Raw genomic sequence first — 17,903 nt, forward strand, 5'->3', positions numbered from 1 at the left:
TTAAAGGGGTAGGGATAATCACTCCCTAGCTGATCTGCTTTTTGTTATTTTTAAAAAATACTTTATTTAGGGGCATCCGGGTGGCTTAGTGGGCTAAGCCTTTGCCTTTGGCTCAGGTCATGATCTCGGGGTCCTGGGATCAAGTCCTGCATTGGGCTCCCTGCTTAGCGGGGAGCCTAACCCCGCCCCCATCCCGCCTGCCTCTCTACCTACTTGTGATCTCTCTCCATCAAATAAATAAATAAAATCTTTAAAAACAAATGAATAAATATTTTATTTATTTATTTGACAGAGGATCACAAGTAGGCAGAGCGAGAAACAGGCTCCCCACTGAGCAGAGAGCTTGATGGGTGGCTGGATCCCAGGACCCTAGGATCATCACCTGAACCAAAGGCAGGTACCTAATTAACTTAGCCACCCATGTGCCTCAGTTAATCTGCTTTTTAAAACTTAGATCTTGTAGGTGAAAACCGTGTCTTAGTTATTTTATGACAGGCCATGTCCTCAAAGTTACAGTTAACCAGGAAATAATTCTTTGGTCTCCATTACCAGATGTAGGAACACTAGAAATCATTTTGGGTCTAAGTTATCCATATTTGATACTGTATTTTTCTCTGAGTAAAAACTAAATCTAAGAGAATAATACCATAATTGAATAAGCTTGAACTTTGACAAATCCTAGGATGAGTCAGAAGTTAATGGTTTTTCATCTTTTCATTTATAAGGTTTATACCTCTTATTCCCTTCAGATAGTCAGAGAGATCTGAGATCTGACTGAGAGAGATCCTCAGATCCTATCTATGAAACCAATTGTATTTATTAAACATAATGCCTTCATTTTCCCAGAGTTCCTTCTTGATTTGTGCTGTGTGAACCCAGAGCTGGTTCAGTTCCAAGCAACAGTCAAGAAATCTGCCATGGGTTAGCCTATGCAGCTGCTTTCAGGAAATTTTATGATTTCCAGTAAACCTTTTGAAATGTTAAAAATATCTCAAGAACCCTAGTGACTACTTTCATAGCTGTCTGCGGGTCCTAGGTCTCCAGGCTTGACATCATCTCTGTATTTGTTTGAAGCTTGTTGTACAGAACCCAAAAGGCTGAACGCTTTCCACAAAAAGGAGAATCAGGAGCTGTCAAGGTCCTGCCTTCGGGGCATCCAGGGACATTCATGGAGATCTCACGGAGATTCACCGTGACTGCATATCCATCATGTGTATCCAGGCAAGGACCAGTCACTCCCTGATATTAAAGTCTTTAAACTTGGCAAACTCGCCAGGTGTGTACATTATGCCACCTCATTTTATAGACAAGAAAATCACGGCACCAGGAAGTCAAGGGGCTGCAAGCCAAGGTCAAGACTGCACAGCTACAGTGACAGAGTGGGATTTGTACCCAAGCAGTAATTCTAAATCCCACTTTTAACCCTCTGCTCTATTGCAGCCTCACGAGAAACTTACAATTGCTATGCAGTTCAACTGAACAAGAGAGAGGTGCCTTGGACTAATAACTATACCTAGTAACCAAGATCATTTGATGGATTAATTGAAAAGCACACGGCATCTAAGGGCTTGGAAAACTAGGAGAAAAGCTCCCAGCTCCCAGAAAGACCAGACAACCCATTTCTCTCTTCTTGCAAAAACATAAAGGAAATCCTTTCGTCCCTGAAATTGTTTTCCTGTCTTCCTAAAGAAGTTGATCTCCCAAAAAAAAGGTCATTCCTTTTTCATCTTTAGACTTTTCCTTAAAGAAAGTGAGTTCATTCTGCAATGCATGCGGGCCACTGTCAATCTCGGACTTCTGGCACTCTACTCCACCACAGAGCAGCTCCCAACCTCTTGCTGAAAACCCATGCCTCATAGCCTGTCATTCTCCATCTTTGCTCTATCATGCACACAGGTGTTTTGTGAGTTTCGGGGAAGCCTGAGTGCTGGGCCAGGTGCACTGAGAAAGTTCAGCTTTATCAATTGCCAGGATAGTTTATATCTGATTGTAGCTCATTGCATTCACCTCAGAAAACATCCGCAGGCATACTTAGGCTGGCATTGGCAGGGAAAGGAGTGTCACATGCCTGATGCATGGATGCAGCTGCTGCCATGGAATGACCTGGATGAAGGCAATCCCTGTTGAAAGCCACGCCAGGCTGGGCAGCACTGACCGTGGGGCAGATTGGGTCTCTCCCAAATTTCACTATTTGTCCATTGTCTTGAGATCTTGGCAGAAAGAGGGATCACAACTTACGTCCTTGCAAGTTTTCTAGGTGTGTTCTATCCCTCAGATATGGCATTTTATAAGATTTTATAATTTTAAATCAAAGGAGTGATTATAAAAATGGGGTTGAGAAACACGTGGGTACTTCATGAGCAACGAATGACTAATTCGTCTCCATACGTTCTATCAGTTTCACCACGGTCAAAAGCAGGTGTTTCCAGGCTATGAATAAGTAGTTTGCATTCTCAAAATTAACAAATTGGACCAACACCAAGGAAAAAAACAACAACCATAGCTAGCCCACCAGAGAACTGTTTACCAAAGAAGCTGAAGCTCATAGCAATGGTTTGCAAACTCCACCAGGCGAGCTTGTGTAAATGCCCTTCATGTAGTCATGGTTCTTCAGCCTGTCACAGATACTGGAGGGAAACGCAGAAACAGGAAATTACAGACTATTTTAAACAGCATGTTTTATTAAACTCACTTGCTGATGCACTTTATGGCAGGATGCGAGATTCGAGTGTTCATAACTTACATCTTTTCAAGTGCTTTTCCTGAGTGAATTCTCCCAGTTGAAATACGGCATGTACGCAGGGCTGGAAACAATCTCTAAAGTAGTAACTGTTTCACCCTCGGTCATGTAGCTCTCACAACCAATGGAGCAGTGCTAGCCATGTGCAGATAATCGACCTCGCTTACACACTGTACTGTGTAGGAAAGCCATGGAGGCCTTGAGTAGTGACTTACAAGATCCTGAATGCATTTCAGGTTAAGCCGCAATCAGAGCACAGCGATCTTAACATGAATTACTAGAAACCGTACATTGTCTCTCATCACTGAAATACTGATGTCATTCCTCTCTTCATGCGCAGTTCTGCATCTTGTTTAAACCATCATTGTTCAGGACCTGCTGCACCCTCGTTTTGGAAACGGCCTAGCAAAATAGGCAAGGATAACCTTAACTATGAATGAAATAGCTTCAAATTTAAGGGGCTGTCATTAAAATGGATTTGAACAGCTAATTATTTTCAAAAGCATTTTCTGCTCACAACTTGTTTGAGGAATAGAAAAGCCTAGTTACGTTACATGGGAATCCTATATCCTTGTCTGATATTTATTGTTAAGTTGACAACTCTTAACGCCCATGTCTGCTCCAAGTTGTTCTCAGCTCTTCTCTAGACACACCGAAAGGAAGTCATTAAGTGGAGCTGTAATACAAGTTCATGACTGGAGGGCTGGGTAGCCCTGCTTTGATGGAGTTAACTAGGATCTCTTAAAATAAAGGTTCATTCACTTGCTTCTGCCCTTATGAAACAAAACGTTCTGAATCTCTATTGTCTTAAAAGACCATGCCGAAGATGCCTTAACCTACTTAGTCACTGGTAGTAAGATAGCCACTTCCACTGGCTTTGAGTTTTTCTACCAGCTTCCCAAGTCCTGGCCGCTGAAATCCTGTCCTTGGGACCCCTTCAAGGTGAAGGACAGATTCATAGGATTTTAAGAGTTGGAGGCAAAGCACGGTTGATATCTGTGCTCCTTTGAAGTGACTCTGCCAGACCATCTTCTACAATTGCCACTATAAGAGGAAGGACCAGAGGCAAAGGTTAATGATTTGGTTAACGAGGTGCACCTAGATGCCTCAGGGAGTAGCAATTAAAGGCATTCTTGGGGGGAGCTGGGCCATTTTAAGTGAAGATTTCGCCTCATTTAACTTTTAAAAGTCTGGAATCTGTCCTATCAGGTTCTCCTTAAAGCAGAGCCCAGTCATGAGAAAGGGTGCTACTTCCAGTGGGTAGACAGAGTATGGGGTGCAGAGTGTTTTAGCCTTACCAGTCTCTTGAGACAGAACTCTAGAACCTAGTCAGTAAATTATTATCTATGCCTTGGGCACCTGGAAAGACTGAACTGAGTATCTTCTGAATAGAAATGGTGAAACAGGCCCCTAAGAGGCCCTAATGCTCTTATACCAACCAAAGGAACATTCTTATTTGGATGGGTGTTTAGGGGTTTTCGGGGAAGGAGTGGAGGCATGTCTTTTGGTATGCTAGAAATGTCTTAGGGACAAAAGCTTGATGACTAAAAATTACAAATTTTAATGCTGCTGAATTCAAAGGCCCCTAATCGTCCAGTAGAGAAGCTCCAATGGGTTCTGCTGTAGATGCCTGAGGCCACAGCTCAGGTGAGGGCTCTGGAAAATCATCACCTGTCACTTTACAGCTTTGACCATCAAGAGGAACATTATCTGATAATGTGGGGGAGGGGGGCTTTCTAAAGAGCAAAAGGGATGTAATTTCTTTCATATGTAAATCTCTTGGATTTATTACATTCATAGTAAGAATGTTACACGTGACAATTAAGCTCCCAACAAGCTTTCTCCCTTTATCAAATGAAATGTTAGCCTCTACTAGCAACCTTAAAACAGAGTGGTATGGAATACCAGCAGTAATCTATTGCTATTTTGACTGCTGACATACAGGTCATCTTTGTGACAATTTGACATTCCATAAAGCGATCAGCCAGGATTCCTTCAGTATTTGTGTTACTATTTTTGTTTTTTTGGTCAGAAACTTTGCAAAAATGAAAAAATCTTTAGATTCTTAAAGATAAAACCTTCTTGATGACCAACCACATCATTTATTAACATTGGCCTCTTAATTAACGGAAATCTAACTCACAAACTAGGACCATTCTAAAACACCTGTCAGGTTGACCTCTTGAAAGAAGTCTTTCATTTTGAATACTCCCGTGTGGCCACTGCCCACTAGACATCTTGAGTTTTTTAAAGGAGAAAGAGCAACGGAAAACAGAAACATTGCCGATGATCATTAAAATTTAGGAAATCTTAATGCATTTTGATCATTTTAATAAATATATATCAAGAAAACCTCACTTTATTACAACACATTCATATACAAGCATCTATCATCTAAGTTTTCAACATCAAATGTTTATCAAATATTGAAAATAAAGGACAAAATGTTACTAGACTATTAGCCATAACACAAGAACATGTTTTAAAAATTGGTCCTTGTGGACATTGTCCAAATGATGATCCTACTCATACACTGTATGAATGAGACCTATATTTAATATTAATAGCATAATAAAAAAGCTTTTATCTTGGAGAAACTGGGAGGACTTACTTATTTCCTCCATTTGGCATTTGGTTCCTGTGAAGTACTGTTTAAGGAGGCCCAAGTCAATTAGCAATCTTGGAAACTGGAGTACAGTTTAGCAGGAGGAGTTGGCTGGAGTAGGAGGACGGACGGTCAGAGGGGCACTCTGAACACTCTTGCAAATGTACAAATTAAAGAAATCATTGAGAAAACTGTGGCCCGAATACATGGTAGCTATTGCCAACTGAGTCCCATTTCTCCAAAATAACTTTCCAAAACCTAAAGTCTTTACATTCTTTAAGATAAAACCTTATTGATCACCACATCATTTATTAACATTGTGCTTCTTAATCAACAGCAAAAGTCATATATAAAAAACCACATGCTTTTATAATCTAAACGAGTGAAATGATGCAAAACAGATTAAAGTATAATGCATGCCACCGGTTCATGAACTTCATTGGACAAGGAAACAAAACAAAACAAAACAACCCAAAACCCAAAAAACCCAAACCCCAGCAACAGACCCGTTGCCATAGAAAAGCTCAAGCAGCTTAGTGCTGGTTTCTAACAGCTCTATTGTTTCCCCCATCCCTTTCTAAAAATGCCAAATCCAAAAGCAATTGGGCATCAAAAAACAAAGAATAGAGATGTTGAATCAAAAGTTAAACACAATAGTTTCGAAGTTAACGGTTTCCAAACAATACTGATCCACCCTGTGTATTTTTTTCCTGTTTGTTAAATCCCTGCTGTAACTCTGATTTATCCTTAATTTTCACATTGGCAAAAATTAAGATAAAGTAAGGCACCAAAAATCGCCCTGTATAACACCTCTCTAACTGCCTGATCACGCATCGCAGGCAAGCCAGGAACTCGCAGGGATTACCCTTCTCCACATATTGTTGATTGCCACCCCTAGACAGGTGTTTCATTATGTTACATCCTATTTTCGTCTGTCATGCAAGACTGTTAAAGACAAGTCCTTAACGGCACGGTGAAGCCACTTCATCTAGCTCCCTGTCTTCAGTCTTTCATTCAGAAAAAAAATACTGTATCACATAGAAGCAGCAGACATCCTTTGCTGGTTATGTTGGTTTGCTGACCAAACAACTACCTAATTGATTGGCGAACGTGTTGCCGTTTCTTAGCTAGTGACAGGCTCCTTGGGGGGGGGGGGGGGATCATGGAAAGGTCACAAGGGCACACTGTCCCCCAGTCTAATCTACTGGACCTTTTCTGTGAGAAAACTAAGGTTTACTTTTAAGCATCGAGTCAACTGTGTTCTTGGTAACATCACCACATTGAGAAGTAGCTCGCTGATGCCTACTCTACAGAGGATTTACGCAACCTGCTCTCCAGGCATTAAAACGACACGGCGTGTTCATGGCATAATTTTATCAGTTGTACAAAACTATAAAATCCATTCAAAATAAAATCTATGAGAGCTAACTGGTCATGCTGTGCATGCTTCAGAGGTTCGGTGGAAAGATGGCTCATAGTTTGCTCCCTTTGCCACAGCACGGTTTGTTACTTGGTGAAGGCTCCTTTTTCCTTAAGGACTTTTTCCAAGACTCACTCACGTTGTTTTTGTCATTATATCCAGTCTCAAAATAATCATAAAATTGGCCTTTGCACTCAAAAGCAAGGTCGTTTCCCACAGGTTCATGGCTTAATGGGCCACCATCCCTGGTGGTGTCGCTATTTGCCTTCTCCTCACTTAATGTGGCCTTTTCCTGAACACCTAGTGACCTGACATTAGTGACAAAGATTTCGCTGGCGGGTACCTGACCATCACCCTTGTAAGCAGACGCACAGCCTACATTGAAATCCACCTGGTGGGAACAACTCGGTAAAGGCAGAGGGGGAGGGGAAGAGGAAGATGAGGAGGAAGAGGGGGCAGTGGTGGAGGCACTTCCGACACTAGCATGGACAGAAAGGGGCAGGTTTAGGTAGTGACCACCACATTCCTGGTAAAAGCAGCAGGCGTGAAACTTTTCACACTCCTCTTTGGCCATCCGCGGTCGTTTTCGGTAAGGACAGTCTTGAGCCAGAAACCACTCTTGGGCAGAGGGGCCGTTGAAAGAGCAGGCAGGAAAGCACCAGTTATTCTGCATGATAATCTCGCCGTGGATCCGTTTCATCAAGTTGTTGATAAGGACGGACCTTCGGAGGTACACTTCAGGATCATCGATAAACTTGAGCTTTTCTAATGACATATACAGGATATGGGCTCGTTCCTCAAAAATCGAGATGGTCTAAAAACCAAACACGGAAGAGAAAACTTAGAGGACGTGGGCTGTGTAAGCATGCCACTGCAGTAGATTTCTTTCTGGGCATGCTGTGGTCCTGTTCCTCCCAGGTTCACTTAGGGATGCTGTCCCTGGTGTTGCTAATGACCCTCCCCGGCTTCCTGCCTCAAAGGTGCAGTCCAAGCACCTGGGAATCCGGTCCCCCTGCAGACCTCAGCAGGGACAGGTGAGGCTGTTTGTGTTTCTGTGGCTGAGGGAGATGCCAAAACACACAACTCCTCTGCCCTACTAGAAGTCAGGGGAGCGGCTTCTCCGGAAGAAAGGGACATAGTAATGAGGGGCGCGAGGAGGGGTTCTCAGTTGCTGGTTATGTTGTTTCTTGATCTGGATGCTAGTTACATAGATATGTTTCTGCTGTGAAATCCAGCAAGCTGTACTCTTAGGATACTTGGGCTTTTCTGTGGGTGTATACAAACCCATGCATGTGCACACACATACACTCATGTATTTATATGTCGGTGTCTTTTGAAAGATGTCAAAATGCAGGTCATAAGTCTACTTCAAACCCTGGCTAAGAGCACAAGAGCTACATTCAGCGCTGTCCCTCTGGCTTTCACACTTGCAATTATCCTTACTCGACTGAGGGACAGTGATAATTGAGGCTCAGCCCCTGAAACCATCAGTCAGTAGAGGGGCCAGAGCAAGCCTCCTTCTGGGGCCAGGCAGGAGGAGAGATGCAGGGAGGAAATGAGAAGACTCACTTCTGAGCACTATGATACTATCACTGGGTGATGACTAGTATAAATCCAGCAGCTACTGGGAAACAGTCACAACCATAACACAGAAATGAAAGAGGAAATAAACTGCTTATGTCCTGGTGACCAGCTTTTCCAGGTCATATTAAAAAAAAAAAAAAAAAAAAAGCCACCTGGTAGCATGACCTGAGGAACTGCAAACAAAGCCTGCCCGGGTTAACCAAAGGCAGGAACTATACAGTCAGAGAAAAGCCCAGCATGCACCAACCCATGCCGGTGTCTTTATGAGCAAGGTCAAAGCAACACCTGAAGGATATGCTCGTGAGACGGCAAGGAGAGGGGGTAAGAGGAGATACAGAGGAAGATGAATTGAAAAATTAAAAATCCTCTCCGCCTCTCAGAAAACCATGGTCTGGGTTATACCCTCCTTGATTACATCTGTAGATAGTTTTTTTTTTTAAAGGAAGAGAACCATAAGGAAAAAGAACTGGTATTTGAAAAGGTTAGGTGGCCAGTTCCTTATTTCTAGGCACTTCCTGGATCCCATTATTTTTTTCTTAAGCATGCAGAAGAGTCAGCTGTGATCTTTCCCAGGGATGAATTACATATTTTAACAAACTAAGCCTCCGTAACGTGTATACAATGCAGTGTGAGTTTTTACTTGCAAGCACACACTCAAGCGATAGTGAGTCCACCTCTAATGGGTCAAGAGAAGCCCCGGGAAACTGCTCCCAGGTGGGCACACACAGAAGGGGCTCTGGCCATGGGACCTAGAGCGTGGAGAGAGGGGAGATGTCAGGAAAGAATGGTGCGTTTCTGCACACATGTGAAAACATGGATGGCTCATAACCACTAACGCAACTTGAGAACAATCAAGACATTTGTAAAAAAGATGTTCCTTGGATTATATAATTTTGTTATTTCTGGGTAGAGGAGCTCCTGCTGGCTCTTTCTTCCACTACTTGTGAAAATAACAGAGGACCCAAAAAAGTGACAACGATTAATATGGCTCTGCTGAGAAGTGGCTCATTTTCATTGCTTGGGTGGAACAATTTAATTTCTGGAAATGGATCAGGCAACTGTTACTAAGTATCTTAAATTCTTAATAAAAATAATGACTATTAAAAAAACATACTTTATGGCTACAGCTGCTGAGTGGTGGGTGAAAATCCTCTTCTTCCACATACTTCCTCTTAAAGTATGTGATCTTGGATGTTGTTATAGGATTTGAAATTCCCCTGTAATGTGATCCTGTGGTAATAAATCAGATACGACAAATGACATGCGGTTTGCCAGAGGTTCTCTAAACAAAATACTTTCCTTATAGAAGATAAGTTGGCTACGTATTTGGCTGTACATGTGATGATTAAAAATAAACATTGGTCTTAATATTTGCTATCATACAGAAGTCTGTGACCCAGGCTAGGCAAGGATTTCTAGGTAATCATAAAGGAAAATGACCTATGTCAGCATTTACAAAATACTTGGAATCTTAATTCTATGCACAAACAGCAAAATTCATAAAGGGGAGGATAGTATTTATTCAAACTGCTTAATTAAATCCACGATAATAGGGCACCACTGGTCAAACATATACACCTTTTACCACAAGCACGAATAACCAAATAACTTTAAAATGCTATTGGCTGTGGGTAAGGAAGCAAATGACTATCTGAACATTGGAGTTATAATATTTCTTCTTTCAAAATACGAAACTAAAAAAATTTTAGCTTAAGACTAAAATATGGGTTAACCAAAGTCCTTTTCTCTCTCTCAAAAATGTAACATGTCAATCATGAATTAAATGAGGGTCCAATTTTGAACGAACAGAGCTTTTAATCCCAAATAAACTTCAAGAAGTATTTAGTTTACATTTTAGGTTTTGTTTTTTTTTAAAAGCACACCACACAAAAATCCAAGGAACTTATCTTAGAATATAAGAATAAAGAATTAGGAAGAACATACTCCTGTATCTAAAAAAAATTCCCCCTGAATACGAAAGCCAATTGTGTGGTTAGTAAAAAGAGAAGACACATAGCTTCTGGCCCAAAGTGCAGATTCCTTTACGTCTCAGGGGATAAAGATTTCATTGTCAAAAGCTCACCAGGGCTTGTGTACCTCTGAAGAGAACCATGTTCCGCAGGGTGAAAAACCAAAACCCAAACTCAGGGTCTCAAAATCTGGTTTGGTTCTTTAAAAAGTATAGGTGGCATGACTTACACACGAAGCAGCAGCACGTGTAGACGCAGATTTGAATGCAATTTCAGTATCGCCTCTGATCCTCTCCCGGAGCCCAGGGCTCAGTTAAGAGAGGGGCACAGAGAGCCTGGAAGTCCCTGGACTAGCAGCTCTCTCTGGGCTCAGAAGGGCGCCCGGAGACAGGAGACACCAGTCCCGCTCACTAGTCTGGCTGCAGAGGGCAGGGCTGGTGGGGGGAGGTCAAGGGCAGTACCTGCCAGTGGGGGACCGGCTCCCCGGTCTCCCTGCAGAGGAGCCTGTGCTGGCCCAGGGGAACTCGGGCCTCCGTAGCTGTCAGCCTCCCATAGTGTCTGGTACCCAGCAATTTCAGCAGCTCCTTCTGAGACAATGGGCTCGCAGAATCTATTCATGGACAGAACCAGAGTCATCTCTGACCGCCTCAGATCTAAAGAAAAAAAAGAAAGAAAATAGCCCTAGTCAAGAGTAAGCCAGGGGATGGCCTTGGCATGATCATTACTCTGCTTTGGGAAACTTCTGCTTCCCAGTTCTCCCCTTCACCCTGAAAACATTTTATTATTTTTTCAAAGAAAACCTCAGCAAACTCTCTCGCTGCTATTAGCTCAGCCTCTGTGTTCAGCAATCTGCATTTCATGGGCGGATCTTTAAAACCCCATTTCTTATTGTTCTCAGATTCCCCTCAGCCCTATTTGAGACAGCTGCTTTGCCTCCTGAACACATTTTCCCCCTGACCTTCCGGCAGAAAATGTACCGCTAAGAGGCAAGTCCCAAACCCTTGCACCTCCTTTCTATTAATAAGGCAAAATCAATTTTCTAGTCAATCCCGAGAGTCTCCTTTGATGAAATCCGCTAATCAGTCAAAAGGGTGTAGAGGCCAAAATCTCCACCGTCACCCCTGCTGAGGCTCTGGGTCGGCTGGGGCAGGGCGGCTGCCCCCTCCTCTCCTTTCCGCGGGGCCAGATCCTCTACACCAGTTTAGGGCTCCCTCCACTTTCTTCTCCCAAAACGAAGCAGACAGAGACACACTTGGTAGTTGTTTCCACCAGCCCTGATCGGCCTGAACTGGATCTGCCTCCAGTCAAAACACTGTAAGATGAAGACAGAAAATTGGCTCCAGTTTCAAGCCGGGAGTTGCAGCCCCACAGGAGCCAAGCACAACATCAACGGAGCAGGCAGAATATTAAACAGGAGCCAGGGCTTCAGGGCCAGAGGCTGCCTGCAACTCTTTCCTCCGCGAGGCCCAGACACAAGGCAGCAACTTTCCAAGGGGCACCAGGCTGCGGCCCTCCTCTCCGGTTCACACCCCTTCCCCCGGGGGGGGGGGGCTGCGGGGAGCCTGGGAGCCTCTTTGCTCCGTGATGCCTGCGGGGCTCCTGATGGGCTCAGGTGCTGTGGGCCACTTCCAGCGGAGTTCTGGGGCTTCACTTGGCCCCAGCTAAGATTCAAGGCAGGGTCAAGGGTGGGTTCAAGGGGAAAGAGTCTGATACTCCGGCAAAAAGACCGATTGGGCCAGAGATCAGTGGTGACGGCAGAGAAGCCTCCGCGCCTTATTAACTGCGAGTTCTTTTGCAAGACCGGAACCTCTCCTATCCCACTCTGCCATTTAAAAGAACTGTCACAAAGACTGATGTCAGGCTTGCTCTCTGAAGATAGATTATCTTTCAAATATACGCTAAGGTGTATTCATGCTTTCTTCTCCAAATGACACAGCTCCTAACATTTTTGGAAAAGGGTGAGTCCCCTGCTGTCCAGCAGGAGGCTAGGATTACCTACGTGTTCTAATGAGGGTTCACTTCGAGGGAAAGGAAGGAAAACCACCAGGGGAAGGGGAAACAGCTTTACAGAAGTGAGGAGGTCTTTATGGCTAACAGCAGCTCTTGACAGCAATGACTCTACTCTTTACCCAGGCTTCTCCTTGAGATCCTAAGTTCTGTCCCAACTTCACTGAAGGATGAAGTAGGGGAAGTCTCGGTGTCAGTGGCTGGAATGAGGACCCAGCGATTTGGGAGGCTAAACCACATACCCCTTCTCTTCTAAAATGCCCTCCAAAGAGGGAGCAGCCAAGGAATTGCTGTAAGTAAAATCTTATTACAAGGCAAAAAAGAGAGAGAAGTTCGATTATTCTCTAGAAGGAAATGGTGGGACATGCCATTTATTTTGTTCTTGACTCATCAAAAAATTTACACTACATTGATTTGATAAACCAAGATATTCTGTCTATCACCCCTCAAACTCAGCATCCAAACAAGTTATCAAACCTCATGATAATTTATTCCCTGGGAGACTCTCATAAATGGTCTAACATCTTAACCTATTATAAAAGGCACTTGTACCAGTAAGTGCTCCTGCCAGGAGCATATGAATTATAGCTCTCTCTCAGTAGCCCTCTCTCACTGACTGCAACAGTATTTTTCAGCTTGAAATTCACACTCACTTTTGTGCTGGATTCTGGGAATAAGACCCAAGCTTTTTGTCTACATTGAACTTTAAAAAAAAAAAAAAGATTTATTTATTTGTGAGAGAGAGAAGGCATGAGTGGTGGGGGGGGGCAGGCTCCCCACTGAGCAGGGAGATTGATGTGGGACTGGATCCTGAGCCCAAGGCAGATGCCCAACTGACTGAGCCACCCAGGGGCCACTATATTGAACTTTTATAGCATAAAACCAGAGGAGGTTGACAAATCCACATCTCTTAAGAACATGAAGCATTTGTAGGCCCCTTAATGCAATTACCTTTGTTTAATAGGACATTATACGGTCCTGTGCTATTTTATGTTCCTAAGAGTTTGTTTCCATTTTAATGACCGATCCTTGTGGCTGTTTGGGTTAAGGATTTCAGTTTCTGTTTGTTAGTGTTGATTCCAGCATATGAAATCCTATCAGGATGCAGCTGAACTTATAACACAGCTTAGGACTTTTATCTTGGCTTTTTTTTTTCCATTATGGTATCTGATTTCTCTTAAGTTTTTCTTTTTGAACTGGAAACTTTTACACACAAAATCCAAAGTCGGAGAAACTGAGTGCCACAAATGGTATTTCTAAGTCTGAATAAAGTATGAATGACTTCGGATTATTTGGGAGCAGACAAGAGATTTTGCAGTGAATTCTTCCTAGTCTATTCAGAATTTATGAAGGGATGTTAAAAAATTAAGAAGGCAAGTTCTACATTCATGAAGCATTAGGACTGGGTGGTGCTATGCACCAATATTTCACATAACTCTTTATTTGTATTATATGTACAGATCCAAACTCATTATTCTCTATAGGATAAGACTTACACTATGATTCTGATACTGAGTTCAGAAGTTTAAATCCACAAATTCATATGTTGTTAATATTAGATATAACCACAAAGATGTACATTTATGGTAAAATTTGTTTTTTTTTTTTAACATCAGAAGTGAGTGGTTTCAAAAGTAGGCGGTTAAAGTGTGTCTGGCCTATATATGGGTTTTAAAAATTTAAAAATAAAAAGCTCCTAACCTCTTATCCCCAGGCTTCTCCTGCATATCTGTTTTGTCACCCAACTGGATGAAATGAAATGACACCTCAAGGATTCCAAGAAGGCTGAGGGCTAAAATGTCATGCTTTTCCAGCAAACGTTCATCGTAAAGTTACCAGGCATTGCTACACAATTTGGTTTTTCCATGAGTTATGCTTGTTCTTTCCAGAGAGCCATTCTAATGCTAATATGAGCGGCTGGCCCACAGATCCGGCCACCTAAGATTCAGTGGCCCCTTGAATCTAACGGGTTCCTGGTCATTCTTTGCTCATCCCTCCCCCCATCTCTCATAGGAAATTAGAGAACATTAAGAGCATTATAGCAGTTAGAGATCGGATTCCCACAGTGAAACGCAGAGAAGTAAAGCGCTCATGTTTTCAATGCACCTTTGGTGCTGCCCAGGTGGAATCAAGCGCCTGACCTCGAAGTTGTGCTTAACAAGATCCCAACAGTTCGTCCAGCTTAACAAGATCCCAACAGTTCGTCCAGCTGCTGCTGCTCCTGCTGGTGATGGAAGGGCTGAATTGGTGGAAGGAAATCCTTCAACCCTTCTAAATAGACAGATGTCGCTTTTCTGTCCGTCCCTGCAGTACACCTGTCTACTCTGGAAAGTGCATTTCTCAGCTGTAGCTTCCAGAAGCCCGGAGCTTTAGGGCAGGTCCTGGGGCTAGAAAGGCTGGGGGTGGGCCTGACGGAGAAGATGGGGTGTCCGGGTGTCCGAACCCTGGCGCCAGATCTCCGCATCCCAGGCCCAAGACAGGGGTCGTGAGGTTTGACGAACCGACCCCCTGCAGGCACCGCGTCCGGGCTCCGGCACTGACACACCCCCAGGGGTCGGTGCCATGGCCCCTGAGCCCCTTCCAGGGTAACGAGCGGAGCCCTGCCGGCCGCCGGCCGCAGGAGAAAGTAAACAACACCCCAAGTGTCTGGGAACAAAGGCAAGTTGTCTTTCCACGGTGCCGGAGCCGTGCGCCTCTCCTTCAGAATAAGAGCTATTATTACTGTTTCTTTCTTTTCTTCTTCGTCTTTTTTTTTTTTTTTTTTTTTTTCTTCAAACAAGTTTCCTTCTAAGGGAAATAAACACCAAAGGTAGGATTCCAAGGAAATGACTCACGGCGGCTGGCAGGGCTCTGGCGAGGCTGGCCCGGGCCCCGCGCTCCAGCCCGCAGCAGATGCCTGCCCGGCCCGCCCTCCCTCGCCGGCCAAGCCCACTCGGAGCCGGAGGCTGGAGGAGCGCCCTGCGCGGCCGTGGGACCCGGGCGGCGGGGGACAGCGCCCGCACCTCCCGCGGGCGACCTCCCTGTGCGCGACACCCTGGCCCCGGGGGGCCGCCCCCCCCCCCCCGCGTCTCCCCAGCCCCAGCCGGGCACTCGGGAAAGTTGCTAGAGCCCAGGAGGTGGGAGGGGAGGAAGGGAGGAGAGAGGCGGAGGCGTGGACCAGGCGGGCAGCAGCCTAGCCCGCCGGGGAGGTGAGCTGAGGACAGAGGAGCCGCCGCCGCCCGCAGCGCGGCTCGGCTCGGCTGCCGGGGAGGAGAGTGCGGGGGCGGAGGTGGCGGAGGACAGAAGGTGTCAGCTCCTGCAGCTATTCCTTTTTCTCTCAGACGCGCGCTCCTGACATCCACAATCCCTCCCTCTCCACCTGCCCCGCGCCGCGGCGACCGGACCCCGGGGCATCCCTCCTACTGACCCCCGGCCCCCAGGGGAAGGGAGGGAGCGGCCGCCGGGGACCCTGGCATCTCCCCGGGGCTGCCATCCCTACCCGCCCCCGGAGTCGGCTCGGTGCGCTCAGGCGGCCGCCGTTCCCGCCCCGGTAAAGGCCCCGCGGCGCACGCCAGCCCCAGGAAAAGCCCGCGCCGCCTCGGCGCCTCTCGCCCCCGCGCCGCCCGGATCCCGCTCCGGCCGGTGCGCGTCCACTCGGCGACCCCGGGGCAAGGAGGGCGTGCGGGGGGGGGGCGCGGGTGGGCGCGCGCAAACGCCCGCGAGGACCGGCCCTCGCCCTCCACCCGCCCTGGCCTCGCCGCCCGCGCCCGGCCCGGCTCTTACCGCGGGGTCAGCCGGGAGGCGGCGGCCCGAGCGCTCGCGCCGCCGCTGGTCCGCTCTGGGCTCGGCGCCAGCCCGGCCGCCGGTGCACAGTCGCGCGGAGCCCGGCCCGGCGGCCCGGTCGGCGGTGGACGCTGGTGCGCGGCGGGCGAGGGTCCCGGCAGGTCCCGCCGCCGCGACTGGGGCGCCGCGCCGCCGTCGCTGCAGACGGTTATGATAATGAGCGGCTCTGTCTAGCGAAGAGCGTGTGAAACCCGTCAATCCTGTTTGCCATTTCCCCGTGGATTTCCGAGGAGAGGTTCTGCAGGATGCCCCCAGGGTGAGAGAGGGAACATGACAAGCGCGCCCGCTCTCCCGCCCTCCCTCTGCTCCCGCCGCCGCCGCCGCCGCTCCTCAGGCAGCACACGGGGCGCCTTCCCCTCACCCCCACCCCAGCCCGCCCCCTGCCGCCTTCCCTCCTTCCCGCCCTCCCTCCTCCCTCGTCTCCCCTCTCTCCCCTCCCCTCGCCTCCCGGTGCCCGGGGACACGCGGGCCCAGCTCCAGCCCGCAGCCCAGACCCCACGCGCTCCCTGGCTCCCGCCCTAGCCCTGGGGGCTCGGCTCCAGCCGGATAACGTATTCACTATTCACTCTGCAACCTTCTGAGATGTCTTCTCTTTTTTTATTTGGTTTAGTTCTGTTGTTGTTGTTGTGTGTGTGTGATTTAAAAAAAAAAAAAGAAAGAAAGAAAGAAAGAAAAGAAAGCAAGCAAAGAAAAATCTGTGCTTTTCCCACCCTTTGCAAAAGACTTTCTTCTCCTTTGCCACAGCAAACGGAGATGAGAAACAGATGTCTTTGCAGGACCAAGCAGTTATTCTCCTCTCGCCGCCCGCCCCCGCCCGTTCCCCTCCAGAGCTGCATATGTATAAAAAAGCAACATTGGTCCTCCTGCAACTTGAATTGGCAACTCTCTCTGGGTGGGGAGCCTCCAGGAAAAACCTCCAGGAAATAAAAAAGTAATAAAGGAGGTTGTCCTTGGTCAAGGGACTGTAATTTAAGCTCCGGAATCACATTATTTTGCAAATAGTAATTTTACCCTGTATTAGGCTCAATTGGAGTTTGTTTTTTGAAACATTAATTCATAACTTCTGTCTAGGGACTCCTCCATAGTCGAGATGGGTCAATTCAGGTATAATGAACACAGAGGATTGGAAGGCATAGACCTAATAAAATCGGGGGCAAGGCACCTGCACAAAAGTGTTACAAAGACTATAATGTTTGTTTACTGCTACTATGCCAGATGTGCTAAATATAACACTTCTTTAAAACAGTGATCCTCCGACTGTGAAAAACCAAACCTCTTGCTGCCTGGCTCCCTAGGAATCAAGGATAGGCACAGACTGAAAATCAGGGAGGAAAGGAATAAGATCAAGGATGAGTATTAGCATCTGCAAATTGAACTCTATCTAATTTGCATGTTTATTTCTTAGAATTGTAATTAAATTTGTGTAATAAATGTTTTCCATTTCATTTGTACACTTAAAATTTGGGTGACTGATGTGCAGTTAAGTGAATTTCTTTTCTTTTTTAAACAAATGTAGTTTATTCAATAAAGCAGCAAACAAATATTAGACATAATTAGAACTAATCTACTTTCAAGGTATGTTTGTTGAACTTTGTACATTTAAAGACTCTCAGAGGTTTTAAGGGTATTAGGAAGCTGAAGGAAGGCAATTATGCTGAAAACAGACTAACTCAACAGACTTCCAGGAGCATTATTTCATTTTTTCCAAAAAGACATTTCAGTATGGCATGCCTAAAATTGGGAATTGGGCATCCA

The 17,903-nt window shown here is 45.9% G+C and overlaps 1 protein-coding gene across 3 annotated transcripts; it reads right to left on the reverse strand.

Moving 5' to 3' along the window:
* Positions 1 to 4,674: 4,674 nt before the first annotated feature.
* SERTAD4 (SERTA domain containing 4) lies at positions 4,675 to 16,456 on the reverse strand. 3 transcript variants are annotated; one of them, XM_059412958.1, is made up of 4 exons: positions 16,089 to 16,456; positions 10,781 to 10,972; positions 9,464 to 9,579; positions 4,675 to 7,579 (listed from the first exon to the last, which is right to left on the reverse strand). In XM_059412958.1, the coding sequence occupies exons 2-4, from the start codon at positions 10,953 to 10,955 to the stop codon at positions 6,818 to 6,820; spliced, it is 1,053 nt and encodes a 350-aa protein (XP_059268941.1). In that variant the 5' UTR covers positions 10,956 to 10,972; positions 16,089 to 16,456; the 3' UTR covers positions 4,675 to 6,817. The 3 variants fall into 3 exon arrangements, with proteins under 3 accessions (XP_059268941.1, XP_059268943.1, XP_059268942.1); XM_059412960.1 differs by lacking the exon at positions 16,089 to 16,456 and adding an exon at positions 11,572 to 11,597; XM_059412959.1 differs by lacking the exon at positions 16,089 to 16,456 and adding an exon at positions 11,439 to 11,538.
* Positions 16,457 to 17,903: the final 1,447 nt, after the last annotated feature.

Source organism: Mustela nigripes, chromosome 10, assembly GCF_022355385.1.
Source record: "Mustela nigripes isolate SB6536 chromosome 10, MUSNIG.SB6536, whole genome shotgun sequence".
NCBI classification, from domain to species: Eukaryota; Metazoa; Chordata; class Mammalia; order Carnivora; family Mustelidae; genus Mustela; species Mustela nigripes.